General features: G+C 33.5%; 1 protein-coding gene and 1 non-coding gene across 3 annotated transcripts in view; both read left to right on the top strand.

Moving 5' to 3' along the window:
- Nucleotides 1–2,734: 2,734 nt before the first annotated feature.
- On the top strand, nt 2,735–4,560 carry LOC149474888 (uncharacterized). 2 transcript variants are annotated; one of them, XM_089714060.1, is made up of 2 exons: nt 2,735–2,988; nt 3,077–4,560. In XM_089714060.1, the coding sequence occupies exon 2, from the start codon at nt 3,128–3,130 to the stop codon at nt 4,220–4,222; it is 1,095 nt and encodes a 364-aa protein (XP_089570186.1). In that variant the 5' UTR covers nt 2,735–2,988; nt 3,077–3,127; the 3' UTR covers nt 4,223–4,560. The 2 variants fall into 2 exon arrangements, with proteins under 2 accessions (XP_089570186.1, XP_089570187.1); XM_089714061.1 differs by having other exon boundaries at nt 2,735–2,992; nt 3,080–4,560.
- A 6,310-nt stretch (nt 4,561–10,870) lies between these two features.
- LOC149474887 (small subunit ribosomal RNA) overlaps nt 10,871–12,500 on the top strand; it is a 1,905-nt gene continuing 275 nt past the window's right edge. Inside the window, exon 1 of the ribosomal RNA XR_016318225.1 lies at nt 10,871–12,500. This exon is cut by the window's right edge and continues 275 nt beyond it. This is a non-coding gene — a ribosomal RNA (small subunit ribosomal RNA).

Here is a 12,500-nt window from a genome sequence, read left to right as displayed (position 1 = left end):
CAGGAAAATTTCTATACGTCAGGAAAATTTATATAAGCCAGGAAAATTTCTATACGTCAGGAAAAATTTCTATAAGGTGGAAAAGGATAGGTTAGGTTAGGTTAGGTTAGGTGTCCGTATTTATGCAAAATGGAACCACTCGACAAATTTCGTTTTTTGCTTTTATTGAAGAATACTCATCCAAAAGTGGTCTAAATTCTTATACAAACAAGAACCACATGATTTTTACGTTGGAAACAAGGTATACTAAAAGCAGAAAGGAACCACCAGCAACAACGAATAATACCATATTAAGCAAAACCGAACCACAGCACCACGGGACTGCTTTGTTCAAACAAATAAACGAAATTACTATCATGTCATTTTATACAAAACAGATCCACACCTACTTGGTACCATTATACATTACACATATTTCTATTAATAACAATTATTTTTAATACACAAAATGGAACCAGGTTTCTGTGGTATGGTTATGCGTAAAATAAATACATAATTTAATTGTAATTTTTTATTGCAAAATAAAACCACAAGCATTCGGTTCTATTATGCATAAATAAATATTGTAAAACATCCTGAAAGCCATCATCGCTATATGGAACCAAATGCCTTGACTTGTTACAATGCTTCTCATCTTTAAACAACGTATTTCATTACTTAAATACTTATGATCTAAGCTTAAATAGCTCAAAGTGCAAAACTCCAATTTTTAAAGTAAAACGTCGAACATCTGTCAATATAGGTGACATATTCAGCGAAGTAGTTCGAATACGTGACGGTCTAAGGTGACGGTGTTATTTTCCTCCGCAAAGTAAGTTCTATTGTTTTTGTTAATTACCTTTAAAATTAAATGTGAAAATGTTTAGTAATACATAAATAAGCAAGCAATTGGTAAGAAAAGCATTGGAGACGAACACTGAAGATAATAATGAAGATACAACGGGTAAGTAGTTTTATTTAATGCATTTAAGTACTTATTGAATCTGAGATGCAGGTACGCTTTATCTACTTTTGATTCATTCCCGATTGTGGTGTGATTTTAAGAAGATATTTCATTAAGTAAGTGCAAGAGGAATCCTCTGTGGATTTACGTATTTTAACGACAATGTTGTTGTTCACGAAGGCGAGTCGAATTAAGAGTCATTTTGTTACGATTCATCTGTCATTGTGAGATGAAACTACTAAACCCTGTTTTAAAAATAACTGTCGATGATCTAGGTACCTACCTACTATTTTGGTAAAATACGTTTAGATTCAGATTCAGTAGGTACAGTACATTCAGCCACATCATTCAGTGCATATAATTATTTGTTTGATTTTAAAACTCGCGCGGCCACTGTTTTGACCGGAACAAGGCCCTAGCCTGCGAAATTCAAAATTTTAACAAGTTTATTTAATTTTTTGCTAGGGTTGCCACTGTTGCATATGATTTTTAGGGTTCCGTACCCAAAGGGTAAAACGAGACCCTATTACTAAGACTCCGCTGTCCGTCTGTCTGTCCCTCCGTCTAGTTAGACAGTTGAAATTTTCATATGATGTATTTCTGATGCCGCGGTAACAACAAATACCAAAAAACAGAATAAAATAAATATTTAAGAAGCTCCCTTACAATAAACCGTGATTTTTTTGACGTTTTTATAGATAATGGTACAGAACTCTTCGTTGCGCGAGTCCGACTCGCACTTAGCCAGTTTTTTGTACATGGCGCATGTACATACAACATAGTCATAGACACGGCTTTATAAGAACTAATAATATTTTGCTGTCGCCATATACTTACGTATAAAAGCCACGTGGCTTTGTTTTGATTTTAAGCTTTTTTCTTTTTATTACAGAAGCTATAACGAAGAACCTTATACGTCGGTGCCTCTGGAGAAGCTTTCTTCACCTTCTAGCGATATTCAGGCCATATTACATCTCATTCCACAAGATGCACAGAGTTTTTATAACGGTCTCATTAGTGATGATGCAATAGAAGACCACATAGATGGACTAGACACGGTGGATTTCGAAATGCAATTTGATGATAACGTCGAATAAACGTCCTATATAAGTATTATTTTATATATTTATTTAATTAAAGCTTTATTACGATATTATAATACATAGTTTCATTTATATCATTAAATCCCTGGGTTGTGGTTCCTTTTTGTATAAGAGAAAACCTATCAATTGATAAATGTTAAAAGGAACCACATGCACATTTTCTTAATTATCTAGAAAGTTTAAGAGTATTCAGAGCAAATTTATATACACATACTTAAATAAGTAATTTATCAATGAATTTAAATAAAATAAATTTTAATTTTACTTCATCTAACAGAGCTGCAAATGTTTTTGTAAATCCTTTAATATCTCAGAAGTGCGTTTTTGCTGGGTGGTTCCTTTTTGCTTAAATACGGACAGGTTAGGTTAGGATAGGTTAGGTTAGGTTAGGAAAATTTTTCTAAGTCCGGAAAATTTCCATACGCCAGGAAAATTTCTATACGTCAGGAAAACTTATATAAGCCAGGAAAATTTCTATACGTCAGGAAAAATTTCTATAAGGTGGAAAAGGATAGGTTAGGTTAGGTTAGGTTAGGTTAGGTTAGTAATTTTTTAAAACTATATATATATTAGCTGTTTCGTTTCTCTTTTCTAATACTAACATAGTTTTTTAAGGCCAATTTACTAACAAATATATGGATTTAAATTATTAATCTGAAACAAATAAATAAAATAAGTAAAATAAATATGTAAAGAAACTTCATTTCTTTGTATTAAGTTTAAGTAGTGGATTTGAATTTTGCCGCTCGGCATAGATAATATTAAAACATTAGTGAGACATACCTACGACAGAGGTCGCGACTCGCGAGAGAACGAATAATGGCGAACGACGCCAAATAAAATTGTAATGTGTTAATTTAAAATTATTGTGTAATCTTTGATCTGTTTAAATTGTGTGCTTAAGTTAAATTAAACTTTAAATGTCGTTTCTTTTGTTTTCAGGTTAGTAATTTCTTTTTAGTAACATTAACAATGTAAAAGTTATGTTTGTTAAATGTGCGAATATTAAAGTCTCAACTTTTGTTTTCAGAAGAAACACATCGTTTAATTTAAAATCTCTTATAAAACGACATTTCTAGTTATGAAAATGGATAAACTACGATTCCAATTCGCAGTTTTAGCGGGATCAGATGGAAAATCCAATGTGGTGTGCATAACCTCAATCGAGACTACGGATGGACGCATTTTTAATATTCCAGATGATTTAAAACCTGCAAGTAAGCACACTAGTTTAATATCTTCGGACGTATTCACTAAAATAAAAAATTCATTAAAAAAAAGACATCAGACACGTGCAGTGTGGATACCTTTAAATACAGATTTGAGGAACATATATTTAGACGAAGGCGAAAATTTACAGTTTGGTGACCAGTATTTGGAAGAAATTACAAGAGAAACCGTACCTTTACTGAGTAATAATAAAAACACCACAACAGAAAATAAAAATATTAGTAAAGTAGCTGAACGATTCATGATAGAAAAATTTTCAAATAAAAATTCGAATGTAAATCAATGGATAACTGTATTTGAGAGTGAATGTGAGAGATTTGAGATTTTAGAAGATAAAGAGAAAATTGAGATATTGAAATATTTATTAGAGAAACAATGTATAGATTGGTATACCAGTATGTTGATAAAACTAACTGTGAATTCAAACTGGATAGAATGGAAAGAAAATTTGTGTGAAACATACGGAAATAAAGGTTGGACTCAAGAGAAATATGCATTTAACTTCAAATATCAAGCTGGATCACTACTGGAATATGCAACTAAAAAGGAAAGACTGTTATTAGAAGTAAACAGGGATATTGACACTCAAACAATGATTAGTCTTATTGTTATGGGATTACCGGAATACATTATGGATAAAATTGACAAAAAAACTGTAAAATCAACTGCCGCACTATATAATGAAATAGGTAAATATGAAAATTTAACAACCAAAAAAAACTACTATAAAACAAAAAGATATTATGATACTAAAGAAATAACAAAACCATATTTTGAAAAAATAACAAAACCATGTAAGATTTGTGAAGGTTTAAATAAAGGCGTCAGATATCATCATGAAGATAAGTGTTGGTTTAAACATCCCGGTAAGACATACAACAGTAAAGCTGTAAATAATTCAGTGATAGAGGTGGAATTAAATAACAATGATACAAAAAACGAATAATAACACCATTAATTAAAGTCAAACTAATATTAAATGGAAAATTAGAAGTGTTCGGTATATATGACTCCGGTTCTAATGTATCAATAATTAATTCCAAATTATTAAGGGTGAAAGAAAGTGAAAATATTTTAAATAAGGATAACCTAGTTACAATTAATGGTGTTAAAAAAACTAATGGTTTGACAACAATAAGAATAAAAATTTTAAAAATTGAAGAAAATGTTGATGTTTATATTGTCGACAGCAAAGAGTTTAAATATGATTTTTTAATTGGTCTGGACCTTATTAAGAAGTTTAAACTGATTCAAAATGAGGATTTGGAAATAACACAAAAAACTGAAGAGAAAAATGTTACAAATGAAAATAAAGAAATAAAAAAAGAAGATACGTCATGTGAAAAAGTTTCAATAAATTTTAATGAGCACATATTGGAAGAAAATTTCAAAATAAACATGGGCAATTTAAATAATCAACAGAAAAAAAAGATCTATGAATTGATTGACAACTATAGATCCATCTTTGCGAAAGACAAATATGATGTTGGCACTGTCAAAGAATATGAGGCACGTATTGATTTACTCATGGACAAATATTGCAGTAAAAGACCTTACAGATGTTCGGTTCAAGATAAAATAGAAATAGAACAGCAAATAGCAAAATTACTTGACAAAAATATTATTGAAGAATCTTATAGTCCATTTGCAGCACCAGTAACACTAGCCTTTAAAAAGGAAGACAACAAAAGATCAAGACTTTGCATAGATTTTAGAGACCTAAATAAAATAGTAGTACCCCAGGCTCAACCGTTTCCATTAATAGAAGACCTTGTAATAAAAACAAGAAATTCAAACTATTTTTCTACACTGGACATAAATTCCGCTTTTTGGTCAATTCCTTTAAGGATTGAAGACAGACACAAGACTGCCTTTGTAACACAAGACGGGCATTATCAGTGGACATGCCTACCATTTGGACTAAAGACATCGCCAGCTATTTTCCAAAGAATACTCGGTAATATTTTAAGGAAACATAAGCTTACTGACTTTGCTGTTAACTATATTGACGATATACTTATATTCTCTAAAAGTTTTTCTGAGCATGTTCATCATTTAACAGTATTATTGGAAGCTATTAAAAAAGAAGGTTTTAGACTTAAATTTACAAAATGTATGTTCGCTTCTGACTCCGTTAAATATCTTGGTCATATTATACAAAAAAATACTATTAGCCCCTTACGGGATAATTTAATTTCAATAAAAGATTTTCCTGTACCAACCTGTCAGAAAAATATAAGACAGTTTTTGGGAAAAATTAATTTCTATCATGAATATATACCAAACAGATCAATGATTTTGGATCCTCTTCACAACTTGCTTCGTAAAAATCAGACTTTTACTTGGTCTTCAGATTGCCAAAAATCTTTTGAGGCTATAAAACAATTATTGTGCTCAAAACCAATTTTAGAAATATTTGATAAGAACTTACCAATTAATATTTATACAGACGCTTCCTTGGAAGGTATAGGAGCTGTATTGAAACAAATACAACCAAATGGAATTGAAAAACCAGTTGCATATTTTTCCAAAAAATTAAACAAAGTCCAAAAGAAAAAAAAAGCAATATACTTAGAATGTTTAGCAATCAAAGAAGCTATAAAATATTGGCAGTTCTGGCTAATTGGCAAATCATTTACAGTATATACAGACCATAAACCTTTAGAAAATTTAAATATTAGATCAAGGACAGATGATGAGTTGGGAGATTTAACTTATTATTTATCACAATATGATTTCAAAATCAAATACACTCCAGGAAGAGAAAATATTGAAGCGGATTGTTTAAGTAGGAATCCTGTATTAAATGCAAATGAAAACTTAGATGATACATTAAAAATAGTAAATTTGATAAAATTAAATGATATTATTTTGGACCAAGAAAAAAATGAAGAGTTACAAAATAAAAAAAACAGTTTAATATTAAAAAACAATGTCTATTACAAAAAGTTTAAAAATTATGAAAAGATAATTTTATCTGAAAAATTCAGTAAACAATTGATTCAAAATGTCCATAAAAACATGTGTCACATTGGTGTAAGACAAATGCTTAACACAATAAGTCCATTATATTCAGCAAAAAATATCACAACAAATATAAAACTACATTGTAAAAATTGTGAGACTTGTATTAGGAATAAAACAAGAGGGCAAGAAAAATATGGTTTAATGTCACAATTAGGCCCTGCTACCAGACCTTTTGAGATAGTCTCAATCGACACAATTGGAGGCTTTGGAGGCAAACGATCCACAAAAAAATACTTACATCTTCTTGTGGACCATTTCACAAGATATGCTTTTATTATTACATCAAAGACACAAAATGCTAATGATTTTATGAAATTAATAAATAAGGCAACAGACTCAGACACAATTGGGATGCTCTTCTCTGATCAGTACCCAGGAATAAACTCAAAAGAATTCAAAAATTACTTAAAGGAAAAATCAATACCAATAATATTCACTGCAGTAAATGCTCCATTTTCCAATGGTTTAAATGAAAGATTGAATCAAACTCTAGTAAATAAAATTAGATGTAAAGTTAATGAAAATAATTATAAAAAAGCATGGACAACGATTGCTCATGACTGTGTTGATAAATATAATAAAACAAAACATTCAGTCACAGGGTTTTCTCCTAAATATCTATTAGAAGGCACAAATATATCCTGTTTGCCAAATGAACTTAAACATAGTATCTCAGAAGAAGATTTGCTCAGAGATAGGAAAATAGCATTCATAAATAGTTTAAAATCTCATAATTACAACAAAAAAATATTTGATAAACATAGAGCTAAATTTGATTTCCAAGTGGAAGATATGGTATATGTTGAGAATGGTAGTAAATTAAACAGAAACAAATTAGATGAATTGAGAATTGGTCCGTTTAAAATTATTGAAAAGATTTCAAATTCTATTTATAGAATTAATACTGGCCATAAAAAGGCAGAGTCGAACCTCTTTCATATAACGAAACTAATTCCTTTGTCTTTAAAGTAGAATAAAAACTGTTAAACTAAAATTATAGTATGTATGTAGTATTAAGAGTTACATGAAGCTATGTTATGTTGTTTTATTTGTATTCAAGCATTTGAATTAGAATATTTTAGTTTTGTGTAAATTATATTGCAAAATATGTTCAAGTAGAATAATAAAAGAAAAAAAATTTAAAAAATGTATTCTATACAATTACTGAAAACTGTTAAACTAAAATTATAGTATGTATGTAGTATTAAGAGTTAGATGAAGCTATGTTATGTTATATTATTTGTATTCAAGCATTTGAATTAGAATATTTTAGTTTTGTGTAAATTATATTGCAAAATATGTTCTTTGGGGGGGGAGATGTAAAGAAACTTCATTTCTTTGTATTAAGTTTAAGTAGTGGATTTGAATTTTGCCGCTCGGCATAGATAATATTAAAACATTAGTGAGACATACCTACGACAGAGGTCGCGACTCGCGAGAGAACGAATAATGGCGAACGACGCCAAATAAAATTGTAATGTGTTAATTTAAAATTATTGTGTAATCTTTGATCTGTTTAAATTGTGTGCTTAAGTTAAATTAAACTTTAAATGTCGTTTCTTTTGTTTTCAGGTTAGTAATTTCTTTTTAGTAACATTAACAATGTAAAAGTTATGTTTGTTAAATGTGCGAATATTAAAGTCTCAACTTTTGTTTTCAGAAGAAACACATCGTTTAATTTAAAATCTCTTATAAATAAATAAAAAAATCCAAAAGTGCACGCCTCATAATTTTTTTTTAATAAATATTTATTAATTATTATTTTTGTTTATTTAATAACAATTAAACCACATCGAATCAGACCCTGAAAAATGAAAGGGTTCTATTCCTGAGCATACTCAAGCGTAAGAGAAAAAAAAAGACTCGATTAGTAAAGTATTTCGGTCGCTATCGTGTTAACAAGAAAAAGGATCCGCACATACAGACACACGGACGTCCAAGACAGAACTTTTTTAAACTGTTTTTTAACTAGTTTAAATAACAAAAATGACATCAAAAATATCATGAACGTTAAAAATAGTGTTTTTTCTTAATATGTGTGTGTATGTAATATCTTACAAGTGCAATGTATGATACATAAAGACATTTTAAGTTTGAAAAATCAGATGTTTTGCGCGAAGTGACAGTAGTACCCACCTCAACGCTTCGCATAGGAGGCGTGCAATAAATAAACACAAACCTAACTAATAAATCGTCACACAGAAACCAAACTATTAGTACATTGAGGTACCTATTTTTGTTGTTGAACAGCCGAATTTTTTCGATTTTGAAAAATTTCGAATTTTCCGAGAAAAGAGAGACGAAACAGCTAATATTACGATTATAAATTTCGTGGCCAGAAATAATTTAGTTTTAAAAAGCTAACCTAACCTAACCTAACCTAACCTAACCTAACCTAACCTAACCTAACCTAACCTAACCTAACCTAACCTAACCTTACCTAACCTAACCTAACCTAACCTAACCTAAACACAAACCTAACTATTAAATCGTCACACATAAACCTAACTATTATTACATTGAGGTTCAAATTTATGTCTATCAAAAATTAACGCCCTCTTTTGTCGTCGTCGTTGTTGTTGTTGTTGTTGTTGTTGTTGTTGTTGTTGAATTGCCGAATTTTTTCGAATTTTAAAATTTTCGAATTTTCTGAGAAAAGAGAAACGAAACAGCTAATATTATGATTATAAATTTCGTGGCCAGATATAATTTAGTTTTAAAAAGCTAACCTAACCTAACCTAACCTAACCTAAACACAAACCTAACTATTGTTACATTGAGGTTCAAAAATTTATGTCTATCAAAAATTAACGCCCTCTTTTGTTGTTGTTGTTTTGAATAGCCGAATTATATCGAATTTTAAATTTTCGAATTTTCTGAGAAAAGAGAAACGAAGCAGCTAATATTATGATTATAAATTTCGTGGCCAGAAATAATTTATGTAGTTTTAAAAGGCTAACCCAACCTAACATAACCTAACCTAACCTAACTTAACCTAACCTAACCTAAACACAAACCTAACTATTAAATCGTCACACAGAAACCTAACTATTATTACATTGAGGTTCAAATTTATGTCTATCAAAAATGAACGCCCTCTTTTGTTGTTGTTGTTGTTGTTGAATAGCCGAATTTTTTCGAATTTTAAAATTTTCGAATTTTCTGAGAAAAGAGAAACGAAATGTAGCTAATATTATGATTATAAATTTCGTGGCCAGAAATAATTTAGTTTTAAAAAGCTAACCTAACCTAACCTAACCTACACACAAACCTAACTATTATTACATTGAGGTTCAAATTTATGTCTATCAAAAATTAACGCCCTCTTTTGTCGTTGTTGTTGTTGTTGTTGTTGTTTATAATTTATTTAATATGGACCACGAAATTTATAATCATGAATTATTTTTGACGACTGCCCGCCGTAACTGCACGCGTACAAAGTTTTTTGACTTGACCTTGAAAACACGAGGCGTTAGTCGCGCGCGGCGTATGTATGTATGTATGTATGTATGTACATATGCCGTGCGTGATACGTGAAAAATTAAACAAGCAGAAACACCATTGCCGGGATGCGAGACAATCGGTGCGCGAGGCTAGCGAAGACGGGGGGCGATGCGCGTGCGCAGCGAGAGATTGTGTACGTATGTGTATGTATCATTATTTCGTCGCTGTTGTACCGCGTCGCCCGTGTGTGCTCTGCGCTCTCCTCGTTGCCGCAGTTCGCGTGTCGGTGTGGCGTTGATGTGGGGTTGGGGTTGGTGTTTGGTGGTGAGTCTGACAGAATTGTAGAGTAGTGTTTTAGTTCTATAAAATAATAAAAGACCAAAGATGATATTATAAAAGCGTGTGTTGTGCAAACGGCGCGATACAGTTTTTAATCTTTAGTATTTTATGGAACAACAAAAACTCTTCAAATCAGAAGATCAGTGTTCAGTAGTGTGGTAGTAGTAGTAGTAGAAGAAGTAGTAGTAGCTGTAGTAACATTGCGTCTGCCGACGGTTTGATAGATTGTCAGTTTCGTAGATTGTATTTTATATGTGTAGTGTAATAAATATTACGCATCTTGATACACTCTCGGAGCGCAGACCGTGAAAAATATACTACGACTATTGAACGGCAGTATGAAAATTTTTAATGCTCACATCGCACACGTTTGTGATGTACCAATGGGCTTTTATCAGATGTTTATACGTGTGTGTGTGAAACACACGTATATTCCAAAACTTGGTCGCAATTTTCGATCCTTCCACTCTCCGTGCGTAGATTGATCGTTTGCGTCATAAAAGTTGACCGATATTAAAATTTTTCCTTCGCTTGATGCGAATGGGAATTGTTGAGGGGTGTCTCGTTAAGATGATACTTTCAACGGTTAAACTGACTGTGTTCAGATTTATCCACGTGTGCGCGCCCGTGTGTGTGTGTGTGAATAGTGTGCGTGTGACGGTCGCCGCCGTCACATATCATGTTATTTAAACACGCCTCGCGCACATATAATTATATAGAGAAGCAAACGTCGCGGCGGCATCGTCGTGTTACGTTTGAGGCTCTAGCGGAAGCTTTAGTTAGCTCCCTGGTTGATCCTGCCAGTAGTTATATGCTTGTCTCAAAGATTAAGCCATGCATGTCTCAGTGCAAGCCGTATTAAGGCGATACCGCGAATGGCTCAATATATCAGTTTTGGTTCCTTAGATCTTACTCAGTTACTTGGATAACTGTGGTAATTCTAGAGCTAATACATGCAATCAGAACTCTGACCAGTGATGGAATGAGTGCTTTTATTAGATCAAAACCAATCGACGGAGGGCCTGGCGTCTGAAGTCGTTAATTTTGATGAATCTGGATAACTTTTGCCGATCGCATGGTCCAGTACCGGCGACGCATCTTTCAAATGTCTGCCTTATCAACTTTCGATGGTAGTTTCTGCGACTACCATGGTTGTCACGGGTAACGGGGAATCAGGGTTCGATTCCGGAGAGGGAGCCTGAGAAACGGCTACCACATCCAAGGAAGGCAGCAGGCGCGCAAATTACCCACTCCCGGCACGGGGAGGTAGTGACGAAAAATAACGATACGGGACTCTTACGAGGCCTCGTAATCGGAATGAGTACACTTTAAATATTTTAACGAGGAACAATTGGAGGGCAAGTCTGGTGCCAGCAGCCGCGGTAATTCCAGCTCCAATAGCGTATACTAAAATTGTTGCGGTTAAAAAGCTCGTAGTTGCATTTGTGCGCCGCGCTGTCGGTGCACCGCATCCGCGGTGATACTGACACGTTTGCGGAGCATATCGTCGGTGAGCCGGTCGTTAAAAGCCGGTTCAATATCAAAATCCTATCGCGGTGCTCTTCAGTGAGTGTCGAGGTGGGCCGACAATTTTACTTTGAACAAATTAGAGTGCTCAAAGCGGGCTCAAAATGCCGCTTGAATATTTCGTGCATGGAATAATAGAATATGATCTCGGTTCTATTTTGTTGGTTTTCAGAACTCCGAGGTAATGATTAATAGGGATAACTGGGGGCATTCGTATTGCGACGTTAGAGGTGAAATTCTTGGATCGTCGCAAGACGAACATCAGCGAAAGCATTTGCCAAAGGTGTTTTCATCAATCAAGAACGAAAGTTAGAGGTTCGAAGGCGATTAGATACCGCCCTAGTTCTAACCGTAAATATGTCATCTAGCGATCCGCCGACGTTACTACAATGGCTCGGCGGGCAGCTTCCGGGAAACCAAAGATTTTGGACTCCGGGGGGAGTATGGTTGCAAAGCTGAAACTTAAAGGAATTGACGGAAGGGCACCACCAGGAGTGGAGCCTGCGGCTTAATTTGACTCAACACGGGAAATCTCACCAGGCCCGGACACCGGAAGGATTGACAGATTAATAGCTCTTTCTTGATTCGGTGGGTGGTGGTGCATGGCCGTTCTTAGTTGGTGGAGCGATTTGTCTGGTTAATTCCGGTAACGAACGAGACTCTAGCCTGCTAAATAGGCGTCGTCATTTAGGTGTGCGCGGCTCTCGGGTCGCGCAACTCACTGGCGGCGTATTAAAATTCTTCTTAGAGGGACCGGCGGCTTTGAGCCGCACGAGATTGAGCAATAACAGGTCTGTGATGCCCTTAGATGTCCTGGGCCGCACGCGCGCTACACTGAAGGAATCAACATGTTCTCCCTGGCCTAGAGGCCCGGGCAACCCGTTGAA

This window comes from Colias philodice, unplaced genomic scaffold, assembly GCF_061535455.1.
Source record: "Colias philodice isolate Cphi_HAF_F1 unplaced genomic scaffold, ilColPhil1 Martin Lab GWU primary ptg000018l_1:1-1108441, whole genome shotgun sequence".
Taxonomy (NCBI): domain Eukaryota; kingdom Metazoa; phylum Arthropoda; class Insecta; order Lepidoptera; family Pieridae; genus Colias; species Colias philodice.
Note: the sequence above shows the minus strand (reverse complement) of the source record. Positions and strands in the feature narration are given on the sequence as shown.